This window comes from Pan troglodytes, chromosome 18 (genome assembly GCF_028858775.2).
Source record: "Pan troglodytes isolate AG18354 chromosome 18, NHGRI_mPanTro3-v2.0_pri, whole genome shotgun sequence".
NCBI lineage: Eukaryota > Metazoa > Chordata > Mammalia > Primates > Hominidae > Pan > Pan troglodytes.
This window is the reverse complement of record NC_072416.2, coordinates 79801434-79813463: the sequence shown is the minus strand read 5'-3', so window position 1 is coordinate 79813463 and position 12030 is coordinate 79801434. Positions and strand designations below refer to the sequence as shown.

General features: G+C 50.8%; 1 protein-coding gene across 7 annotated transcripts in view; it reads right to left on the bottom strand.

The window, feature by feature from the left end:
• The window catches only part of CMIP (c-Maf inducing protein), a 267504-nt gene that overhangs the window by 58321 nt on the left and 197153 nt on the right, over positions 1-12030 (bottom strand). For 5 of the 7 annotated variants that reach the window (XR_010152463.1, XM_024349964.3, XM_054668492.2 and 2 more), the window contains one exon: positions 1736-1897. Coding sequence is in view for 6 of the 7 variants with exons in the window: in XM_024349964.3 (XP_024205732.1) it covers positions 1736-1897 (162 nt within the window). In the remaining variant the exon portion in view is untranslated. Of the gene's footprint in view, positions 1-1735; positions 1898-2656; positions 2911-8421; positions 8455-12030 lie in introns of those variants that run through there. The other 2 variants (XM_024349968.3, XM_024349970.3) reach the window with 2 other exon arrangements.

The window sequence follows — 12030 nt, the reverse complement described above, 5'->3', positions numbered from 1 at the left end:
GGGTGTGGTGGTGGTTGAGCCTGGTGGCGCTGAAGTGGTGGCCAAGTTGGTCTCAAAAGCGCTTGGCAACTCTAAGGTGGAACTTCTAGCTCCATTACAAACCTGCCACGTGAGTTGGGCAGGTCACTCAGTATCACTGGGCCTCAATTTCCTCATCTGTGAAGTGAAGACAGAAAGGCCCATCTTTCAGAGAGAATGTGAGTTTTAAAAGAGAGGCTGTCTCACTTTGGGAGGCCAAGGCAGATGGACCATTTGAAGTCAGGAGTTCAAGACCAGCCTGGCCAACACAGTGAAACCTTGTCTCTACTAAAAATACAAAAATTAGCTGGGCATGGTGGCGCACGCCTGTAATCTCAGCTACTTGGGAGGCTGTGGCAGGAGAACTGCTTGAACCCAGGAGGCGGAGGTTGCAGTGAGCCGTCACGCCACTGCACTCCAGATTGGGTGGCACCTGGCACCTGCCTGGCTTACTACAGGTGAGCAGGGACCCCTTCTCCAGATGAGAAGTCTGCACCTGGAGCTGGACATCCAGCACCCAGGCTCAGAATTCCAGCCACTCTGTGATTCATTTCCCAGCCTGGGTTTTTACTCCTCTTGGAACGATGCTGGTCTCCCAACTGAGGACAACACCTCTGACCTCTGTCCCTCTGCCTGAGACTGTCACTGCCACCTACTTTCTACCTCCCACCTCGCCTCCTCCTGGAGTGAGGGACCTTCTCTACTGCACAGACACGGAGGGCCGGTGCCAGGCCCCGTCCCACGGGCAGCGGCCAGTGTGGGCCTGCAGAGAAAGGGGAGGGCTCCAGGCAGCCAGGCACTTGCATGGGAGCTTGACGGGGGCGACCCAGGACTGGGGGTATCACTGTCAGGGGAGGGGGACAGAAGCATCAGTCTGGTGGCTGTGCACAGTTTAAATCAGGAGTCATCAACTCCAGTGTTCCCAGAGGGCCAGGTGAGCAAATAAACGAGAGCAGTATTAATATTTGTAAAGCGCCTAGAATAGCACCTGAAACAGAAAACAGAAAGAAGCACATTTCCGAAGCGCCTTCTGCCTAACCAACAGCGGGACAGACTCGCTGATGAGTTTCATTGTTCACCGCCTGTCTCCCCTGCCGGGACACAAGCTCCAGGGGGGTAGGGGGCTTGTCTTTGCTTGAATTCCCAGATGGTGCCTGGCACAAAGCACACATTCAATATGCGAGGAGGCCAGCAAAGCAGATGGCACAGGAGGCCCAGCCGACGGGTGGCATCAGGTAGCACCAGCTGCAAACCGCGGCTGGATTTTCTGATTGTTTTTAAAGAGAACCTGGAAATTCCCACTGTACTGTGAAATCTCCTGATTTTTAAAATGGTGTTTAAATTAAACAGAGCACATCTACAGGCTTTGTGGGGTGACGAGGGCAGAAAGCTGAATCCCCCTGGACCCCTGGAGCTCATGCGGGCCACTGCTAGGGGAAGACAGAGATGGGGCTGGGACTACTGGCTCTCACTGCACGGGGCAACACCTCCTCTTCGGTGCCTACAATCCCCAGACAGCGCAGCTGCAAGCAGCTGGGGCAAGCCTCCCTCTCCAACTCCCACACACGGCTGGGTGGGCAACTGCTCACCTCCTTCGGCAGCAGGGCGACAACACAGCCCACACGGAGCTCTGCCTGCGCCTGCTGCTTGGCATGGAGCCGGTGATCGGTGGAGGGAAAGGCAAACAATGTAAAGGGGTCCAGGGGAGGGGTTTTACCTCTGAGAGCAGTTTCGAGACGATTTCCAGTGGGGCCTGGTTGATGGAGTCATCCTGCAGGGGGGATGTCAGGGCCATGTCCACCAGGGTCCGGATCTCTTTCAAGACAACTTCCCAGCGGCTTGGGTTACTCAGCACTTTCTTATATTTGTAAATCTTTTTCTGGTTGAAAGAGATAGAGACAGCAACATGTTACTCATGTAAGGAAGGCAGAAGATGGAAGACAATCAAAGAATCAGATGGGTTAGGGTGTAAAGGGCCCTGAGAAACTGCCAACTTGGCCCAGTCCCCGTTTATAAGGAAACTGACGCCCCGAGAGAGGAAGGGTCTCATCCAAAGTCACGGGGTGCGTTTGCAGCCAGGCCTCCTGACACTAGACTCACTTCCCACACAGGCTCACTTCACCCCAATGATAATCCTTGATAGATGACCTTTTTCTTTTTTCCTGTTTTTTTGTTTTTGTTTTTGCTAGAAGGATGAAGAAACCGAGGTACACAAGACGTTAGAAAATCTGCCCAGGGCTCTAGAATTGGCAGAGCTGAGACAGAAACATGTGTTCTGACCCTCACCACCATACTATATCGTCTCCACACAGTTTTCAATGACTTCAAAAAGAAAAGGGGGAGACTTCTCTTTTAGATCATATCTTCTGCCAAACTCATTCCCCAAGGATTCAATTGCAGTAAGAGTGGGAATGGTCAGTCCACAAAGGGGCTTTCTCTGAGGTGAAGGCACTGTTTCCGCCGATGTCAATCCCAAGAGGTCGCTTGAAGACAGGTAGTCAGCTAGGGAACATGACAGACAGGATTAAGGCCAGGAATTAGACTCCAGCCAGGTAGGGACTAAACCTGGAATGCTCCCCCGGGAAATCCAGCACTGCCCTCCGTATCCACCTGGTGAGGAAGACAAGAGTGCTCTCACCTTTGCTTGGGCGCTGTGTCGAAGCCAGAGAGCGGTTGGGGCAGGGGCTGCTGCCTCCCTGGATTTGAGGCAGAGTTAGTTCCGCCTCTCTGACATCATGGAAACGGAGGCCCTCGGAAGGCGGAGGTCTGGGCCAAGCACTCCCTCCACCCCCGCCCCGGCTCCCGCCTTTGCAGCTGCCTGCCCCACTGCACCCGGCCTGCTTGAGAGACTTTCTAACTGGATGAACTCCTTCATTAAGTGCTCTGCTCCTTAGGGAGAGCCTAATTTTAGTGTTACCGTGCCAGCAGCCAGCTGGGGTGACATGTCACAATCTCTGAGCCAAAGTCAGAAAGAGGAGGGGGGAGAGGAGGGTCCCTTGCTGAACCGCTAAGGCTCAAACAGAAACTTAGAAGCTGCCAGAGCCTCCCTGACCGCTTAGTTTCTGAGCTAGGAATTATCAAGTGGTCGTGGGACCCACCGCTATCAAGGAAGTATCTGAGGGACACATTCCATGCCAAGTGGAACAGTTACTTCTGTCGGTGAGGCACACTGGTGGGACGGGAGGTGGACCTGAGTCGGAAAGATCTGGTTCTTCCTAGAAAACTTTCACCTTCTGAGCCTTAGGGTCCTGTTCTGTAAGTCAGGCTGGAAAATACTGGCACCTCTTTCAATCTGTAACCCTGACCCATCCTGGACCCATGTGGTCCACTCTATGGAGCCGCATTCAAAAGTCAAGTCCAGATAAATCAGCCAAGAGTAACAAAAAGGAACGCTGAGACTGAATCTGTCTCTTGAAAAACTGAAGGAGATGAAATGTAAAACCTAGGCCAATACGGCATCCCATCTTCCTCCTCTCCATTATTTTCCCGCACCCCATGATTTTCTGGGGCCTCTGATATACTCATTGCCACTGGTGTCGCCCCCATGAACTCACACCAAAGACGGTTTTCATTCCCCCCGCCCATCACCCCAAATCTTTCCCGTCATCTCTCCCTTCTCCTCTCTCTGCTCCTTCTTTCTCCTTCTCTCTAGTTCTTTCATCTACCCACCTGCCCACCTTTCTTTCCTCCTTCCAGCACCTGGTCTTACTGTTCTTTGCCCATTCACCCATTGCGCATCAAGAATTAGAAAGAGATCAGCTCTTCTCATAGGCCCAGCAGAGCAGAGGAGGCCAAGGCAGCCCAGCATTCCCCAGGGAGCGGGAGGGGAAAGACCAGGAACATTCACTTGCCAGCCATTGGAGACCCTACGAGGACAGGAAGAAACGCGTGGCAAGTTGTCGGGGGTGAGTGTACAGTGAAGAGTAAACATGCTGTCGATGTTGATGATGGTGACAGTAACTACTGGCTGAACTTCATTAACGATGAGACGCACCCAGTCCACTGAGGCGTCTCTGGAACCATAACCAGCCTCCTTCCTAGTTACTGTCAACCGAAGCCACCCTGTCCTAGTGCAGTGAGCAGGACATGCTGCCTGAATAGCACAATGAAATATCTGTGCAAAACACAACATGTCTGAAGCAAGAACCCTACCCGCTCCAGAGGATGAATGCTCCTTTGAGCCTCAGAGTCTGTGGTTTTAGTTTGTACCCAGAGAATTGTTTAATTTTTAAAAGACCATGAAATGATCACACAAAATCCACCCTATATCAAGCCCCAAAGCAAACCACAGTGATCCATACCCGTGTCTTACATTTGCATGGAGTCTGGGCTCTAAGTGGACTCTTCTGATCAGCTGCACATTATTTACTTTTGAAAGATTAATGACTTCATTCTTTTGCTAAAGATGATGCATGCTCATTGCAAAAAATCTCAACTGTACTGAAAAGCACAAAGAAGAGGATGAGTTTTAAAAGGCCTCAAAAATCCCACAACCCAGAAATAGCCACCATTAATATTTGGTGAACATCATTCCAGCGAAGTCTCATTTAAACTTTGCAAAATACAACCAGCCCTGAGGTGGGTGGCCATGAGTACAATCTCCTGTTCTCCACACACAGATGCCACTCAAGATGCAGAGGCAACCAGCCTGAGGCATAGCAGGACCCAGTGGGCAATGCTGGCACCAACGCAGTTTCAGAGACGAGTCCTCGGGGTCGGTACACCCAGCCTCAGCTCATCCACAGCTCCCCTCCTTCGAGCAGGGAGGACAACAGCTTTCCAGGGAGGGCCCAAGCCCTTGCTTCACAGGCATCCATGGGAGAGTCTGCAGAGGCTGTATTCAGAGCCAGAAGGTCCCAGGGCTTGTACCAAGGGCTAACATTTCATGAGGACATACCATGTGCCAGCACAGTGCTAGCTCTTATGAGCTTTATCCCACTCAATCCTCACAGTATCCCATGAGTTGGGGGCTTGTCATAGGGAAGACCCTGAGACAAGGGACTGACTGCAAATGGCTTACTGATCTGAGAGGGAACAGCAGGAAATACTGGTGGGGAGAGTGGGGAAGTGAGACGGGCAAGAGAAGACAGTCAATAAACAGGGCACTGTCAAGCACATGATATGGGCAATGAGGGCTCACTCCTGCTGGGGGCTCTAGGGGACAGTGCAGATCACACTCAGAGTTGACGCTCCTAAAGAGTGAGAGAGCTGGCCATTTGTCCATTAGCTCCCTAAACTCTTCAGGGCTTTTTTTTTTTTTTTTTTCCTGAGACAGAGTCTTGCTCTGTCACTCAGGCTGGAGTGTAGTGGTGAGATCTCAGCTCACTGTAATCTCCACCTCCCAGGTTCAAGTGATTCTCCTGCCTCAGCCTCCCAAGAAGCTGGGATTACAGGTGTGCACCACCACGCCCAGCTAATTTTTGTATTTTTAGTAGAGATGGGGTTCACCATGTGGGCCAGGCTGGTCTTGAACTCCTGATCTCACGTGATCCACCCGCCTCGGCCTCCCAAAGTGCTGGGATTACAGGCGGCAGCCACTGCGCCTGGCCTACTCTTCAGGGCTTCTGACTGCCGTGTGCCCAGGCCAAAGTGATCCCACGGCCAGAAAAAAGCATGCGCTCTGCAGGGTCACAGGTGTTCCTGGTGCACAGCTGGCAGCCCTCACGCGATGCTGAGGGGGTGGCCAGCCGCAGCTTCTGCCAGAGGATTGTTGGTGTTCTCTGTGCACAGAAGCCTATCATGGCCCCGAGAGGTCAAGAGACTTGCCCAGAGTCAAGCAGCTAGAAAGGGACAATTCAGGAGTGAAAACTGGCTCTGGCCACTGCAAAGCTCTTTCCATCACATCAGTGAGGGCCAGCAGAGTCGGGTGAAGAGGATATCGGATTTGCCAAGAGATCCTGAAGAAGTGTCAAGAATGCTTGGTGACACAAGGACAAGATCCAGAAACAAGCCCACAAGGCTCTGAGAGTGGAGGCCAGGTAACCAGAAGGTGGTGGAAGCAGCAGGGGGAGGGTGGGCTACGGCGCTGCGGGCACGGGGGGAGGGTGAGCTACGGCGCTGTGGGTGCGGGGGGAGGGTGGGCTACGGCACTGTGGGTGCAGGGGGAGGGTGGGCTACGGCGTTGTGGGTGCGGGCTGCAGGCAGGCCCCTGTTCCCAGAAGAGGCTCTGAGCCCCAGGTCAGGGTGGCCACAGGGATGAGAGAGACCTGTCCAGGATCAACAGGGCCCTGACCCTCCTCCCTAGGTGACAAATTAGCATGCCTCATCCCAGGAACTCTGATGAGCTCATCAGGTGATGAATCATGGTGGAGCTGGGACAGGGATGCCTCCGGAATCCCTGCTCCAGGCTCCCTGGAGGCTGGCCCTCAGCTTTGCAATATGGTCTTCCTGCTGAGTGCGCTTTGCCAGGTGGGGTGGGTGGCCTGGTGGTTTGTCTAGCATGGACCCCACAGGCCACTGGATTCTTCTGAAGTGGGGAGTACACAGGGGCCTTGGAACTGTTCTGTGGCTGGGCACACGACCTGGTGTTTTCACAGACAGGGGCTGACTTAGAGCAGAGTTGGTGAACTATAGCATGCGGTGAAACCCAGCCCCCTGCCTGTTTTTGTTCGATGAAACCAAGAATGGTCTCACAAACTGTAGGAGTTGTGACAGAAAATAAACACAGAATATGCAACAGAAATCCAATGTGGCCCACAAAGCCCCAAATATTTGCTATCTAGCCCTTTGTAGAAAAAAGTTTGCCAAGATCTGGCTTTAAAAGTCAAATTCCAGCCTAGGAGTAAGCATGCAAAGAAGATGCTCAACGTCATTAGCCCTCAGGAAAACGCAAGCTAAAACCATAAAGAGATACGACTTCGTCCTATGAGGATGGCTGTAATAGAAAATGACAGACAATGCCAAGTGTTGGCAAAGGTGTGGAGAAACTGGGAATCTTGTGTGTTGCTGGTGGGAAGGTAAACTGGTACAGCCACCTTGGAAAATTGTTTGAGAGTTTCTTAAAACATTATACATAAATTTATCATATGACCCAGCAATTCTGTTCCTAGAAATCTACCCAAGAGAAAGAGAAACAAACTCCAAAGACATGCCCAAGAATGTCCATAGCAGCATTCTTCACAGAAACAACTTAAATTCATCAACTGATGAATGGATAAACAAGATGTGGTATAGCCATTCAACCAAACAGTATTTGGCAATAAAAAGAATTGAATTAACCACATGCTACAAGATGGATGCACCTCATAACCACTACACTAAGGGAAAGAAGCCAGATAAGAAAGACATAATGTATGATTTCTCTTATGTGAAATGTCTAGAAAGGCAATTTCACAGAGACAGAAAGTGGAACATTCATTGCCTGGGGCACAGAACGGGAATGAGACTGCAAACAAGCATGAGGGCATCTTTCAAGATGGTGGAAATGCTCTAAAACTGAATTGTGGTGATGACTGTACAACTTTATAAATTTACTAAGATCACTGAATTGTGTACTCACAGTGGGTGAATTTTATGGTATGTGGATTCCATTTCAATAATGCTATTTTTAAAAAATGCTATCCTAGGGAGGTAGTCATCAGACAAAACCAAAGGTAGTATGGCTCAGTGGCGAAGCGTATAGGCTTCACGAGCAGACTCCAGATCAAATCTAAGCTCTACTTCATCCATCCACCCATCCATCATCTACTCACCCACCTACCATTCACCCACACATCCATCCATCTGCCCAACCACCCACCCATCCATCTATCCATCCATCCATCCATCCATCCACCCTCCCACGCATCCATCCATTAATCCATCCACTCATTCATTCATCCATCTACTTATCCATCCAACCATTCACCTACCCACCCAACTATCCACCCACCCAACTATCCATCCTTCACCCACCTCATCATCCATTCATAACCCATCTACCATCCATACTTCCATCACTCACTCATCGATCTATTCACCCTTCCATCCAATCATCCCATGAAGATCTACTATGACGTGCCAAGCACTATGTTAAGTACTAAGGATAACCATGGTGAACAAAGCAGACAAGCCCCGGTGCTCATGAAACTTACAGTCTATTACTTGCACCAGTTTCCTTGTCTGCAAATCAGGATAAGAATAACTACTGTCAAAGGCTTGCTGTGACTATTTCATGAGATAATATATAAAACACTTAGCTCAGTTCCTGGCTAAACAGCAGATCTGATTGTTTTCACCTACCAAGTTCTGTAAAGGAGTAGTCCAGGGAGGTAGAACTCAGCAGGGCTCCCCACATCCGAGCCCAAGCCCCACCAGCCAGCGGCAAGCAGAGACAGCAGGCAGAGCCTCCTGCTTCCCGTGTGGCACAGTCAGCCACTCCAGCGCTGTCCTCACCCTCTCTGCTTGTCAAGGAAGGGACGTTACCTGGGCAACACTTGCCATCGCTCTGGCAACTGTTCTCCCAGCAGAGGCAAGCACATACGCCAGGGTTCTCAGGCCAGGGAAAGCAGAGCCTGTTGCTCCTCCATGGGAGACAAGTCGTCAGCAGGAATGTGCCCCTTGCCAGGAGAGGAGTGACTCAGAATGCACTGGAAGCACGTCGCGCCAGGCAGGGGCTGCTGCTCTGCTGCTCTGCTGCTGCCGCAGCCTCTGGGGCTCGCGCGCGTACACAAACAAGCACGCATGCTCCCCACCACCTGTCGTGAAGAGAGGACGCTGCATGGGCGCGCCCATGGCACTGCAGAGTGGAGGAGGACCCCACAGGGAAATATGAGCCAGGGAGGACCCAGCCCAGCTTTGAAAACTTTTTCCAGTGCAGGTCCTACAGCGGAGCTGCCTAGTCCAGAAGCTACCAGCCCCAGGTGGCTACGCACACTGAACTTCATTAAAATGAAATACAACTACAAATCCAGCTTCTTGATCACATCGTAACATTACAGTTACTCGGTAGCCAGCTGTGTCTAGTGGTGACTATAGTGGTGCAGACAGAGAACATTTTCATCATCGCAGAATGCTCTGCCGGGCAGTGCTATCCGAAAGTCTTGGTGTCCCTGTCATCACGTCCCCGCGGGCCCAGGAGCATGTGTGTTTGCCTCCACCCATCGATGCTGAGGTCTAGTATGTGTGTGGCACTGCGTTCGGCCCGAGGAAAGGGCCCTTGCCTACCTCCTCCCATGGGAGACCCCCCTCTCCAAGCCCCCATCTCACTGGGACCCTGCCTTGGAATTTTCTTAAAAGGTCTATCAAGGTGCAATGTCCCCAGTTGTGCCTTGCACACCCGGGGACAATGGCTGGCTGGTTATCTTCTCTGGCTTCCCTGATTCAAGACTCACTATGGCTGCAGATGCTAAGTGTGTAGGAAATAATTTGCTATCTCCAGCAAGCCATGGCTTCCGGGAGGACTGGACACTTGGGAGGCAGCATTTTTGGCCTTCTTGAGTCCTCCAGAATAGCTTCCCTTCAATCCTGTGAGCATCAGAGACTGTCACATTACCTTCAGATATAAGGCAGGCCTCATAACTGTCCCATGGGTGTTACCCCCAAACTGCCCTTTTGGCCGCCAAGTCTTCACCATCAACCTAAAACCCGCTCATAACCTCTCAGCTCCCTGCTGCTGCACTCCCCACAGAGACACCCTGGGTCAAACACAGCCCCCTGGCCTTATTCCCCACGTCTGCTAGCCCACACAATCCATGTCACAAAATCAGCCTCGGTGCTTTGGCTACAATTTCCCAGGGAAGGAGGCAACACTGTCCCAATTATCTGTGCACATTTCCAGTGAAACACATGGGCACCAGCACCGCCATGACTGGAGGGCATCTGTGATCTAACTGTGGAGTATAAAATAACGAGGAGACACTCAACTTAACTAGAAAGTGACACCCCCAAAATCTCATTTTTAAAGAAATATTGTAAATGCATGTTTGGTTCGTTTTCATTACAGGTCAGGGCTTTAGGGTCAATGGTGCTTCTGGGATTAGATTGAACACTATTTTTTTCTCTCTGACTGGGATTCCTTTCTTGCCCCAGGCTTGGTAGGGACAACCCTAGTGCCTCCGGGAATCACACAGGGGCTTTACCAGTCACAGCCCATCACTCTGGCCTGAGAAACTAGGCTGTCTGAGGCACCAGGGGGCTGCCATCATTATATACACATACATATAGATTTACTTCATTGAGGTAAAATTCACACACCATAAAATTAACCATTAACCTTATTTATTTATTTATTTATTTACTTACTGAGACAGAGTCTCGCTCTGTCACCCAGGCAGTGGCATGACCTCGGCTCACTGCAACCTTTGCCTTCTGGGTTCAAGTGATTTTCCTGCCTCAGCCTTCTTAACAGCTGGGATTATAGGCGCCCACCACCACACCCGGCTAATTTTTGTATTTTTAGTAGAGATGGGGTTTCACACCATGTTGGCCAGGCTGGTCTCGAACTCCTGACCTCAGATGATCTGCCCGCCTTGGCCTCCTAAAGTGCTAGGATTACAGGTGTGAGCCACTGCGCCTGGCCACCATGAACCCATTTACAGTGAACAATTCAGTGGCATTCAGCACAGTGTTGTGTAACCACCACCACTATTTCCAACACTTTTCCATCACTTCCAAGGAAACCCTTTTAAGCTGTTACTTCCTATTGTACTCTCCCCCAGCCCCTGGGCAACCACCAATCCACTTTCTGTTCCTGGATTCCCCTATTCTGAACATTGCATATAAATGGAATCATACACTATGTGTCCTTTTGTGACCACAATGAGGCCTGGGAATCTGCATTAAGCAGCTTCCAGGTGAGACAGATGTCCTTGAGCCCTCTAAGCAGCAAGGTTCTCACCCACATGCCTCACTTCCTCTCCTCCACGAGGTGGACGTGTTACAGAGGAGAGGAGAGGTTCATACCTTGCGCAGGTCACATAGCTTGTGTTGTGGGTGGAACTGTGTCTGCCAAAACTGTTGTGGGTTAAAATGTGTCTTCCACTGCATATAAATTATATACAATGTGGCCTTTTGTCCACTTAGCATACCGTCCTCAAGGTTCATCCGGCTGTGGCAGCTTTGCTTCACCCCTTTCCATGACTAACAGTCCACTGCATGGATACGCTGCAATTTTTTTCTTTCTTTTTTTTGCGAGATGGAGTCTCACTCTGTCACCCAGGCTGGAGTGCAGTGGTGCCATCTCAACTCATTGCAAACTCCGCCTCCCAGGTTCAAGCGATTCTCCTGCCTCTGCCTCCCGAGTAGCTGGGACTACAGGCGCCCGCTACCACGCCTGGCTAAGTTTTATATTTTTAGTACAGACAGGGTTTCACCATGTTGACCAGGCTGGTCTCGAACACCTGACCTCAGGAGAGCCACCGCGCCCGGCAGATACACTGCAATTTCTTTGTTAATCCGCTGATGAACTCTTGGGTTGTCTCCACTGTAGGCTATCATGAATAGTGCTGCTATGCACATATATTGTTGCTTTTTGCCCTGTCCCCGTGCCTCAACTGCACTGAATCAGTTTAAATTTTGCCACAGGACAGCACAGGGTGTAAGGGGTCTTTTAGGGGACCCCAATTTACCCCACACAATTACTGAACTCTGTTACCTGCTGGTCCAACTAATTCACTGATGAATTAATCAATGCTTACCCTTCAGGACTCATGTTTTCAAGGTGGGTGGAGGGACGCCTACTCTGAGTGGGGCACTGTCTCTACGGAGGGGCAGGGAGTGGGGGAAATGATACAGAGATGAGACAAACCAGCCCCTGCACACTCCCAGTCTGGCTGAAGGGTGAGACAGGGCATAGAACATTCTAACGAAACTACTCATTACAGTCATAATGGCTACTACATATCAAGGGCTGACATTTTCCAAGAACAGCAAGCATGCACACTGGGTTTTGATGAATGACGAGGGACAAGACAGTGGAAAAGCCATCGCTTCTGAAGGGCACTCCATAGGCCAGGTCCTGTGTGAAGCACTTTGTATAAATACATTTTAAATCATCCCATCCACTAAATGAGGTGAGTGGTATAATGTAAGTCC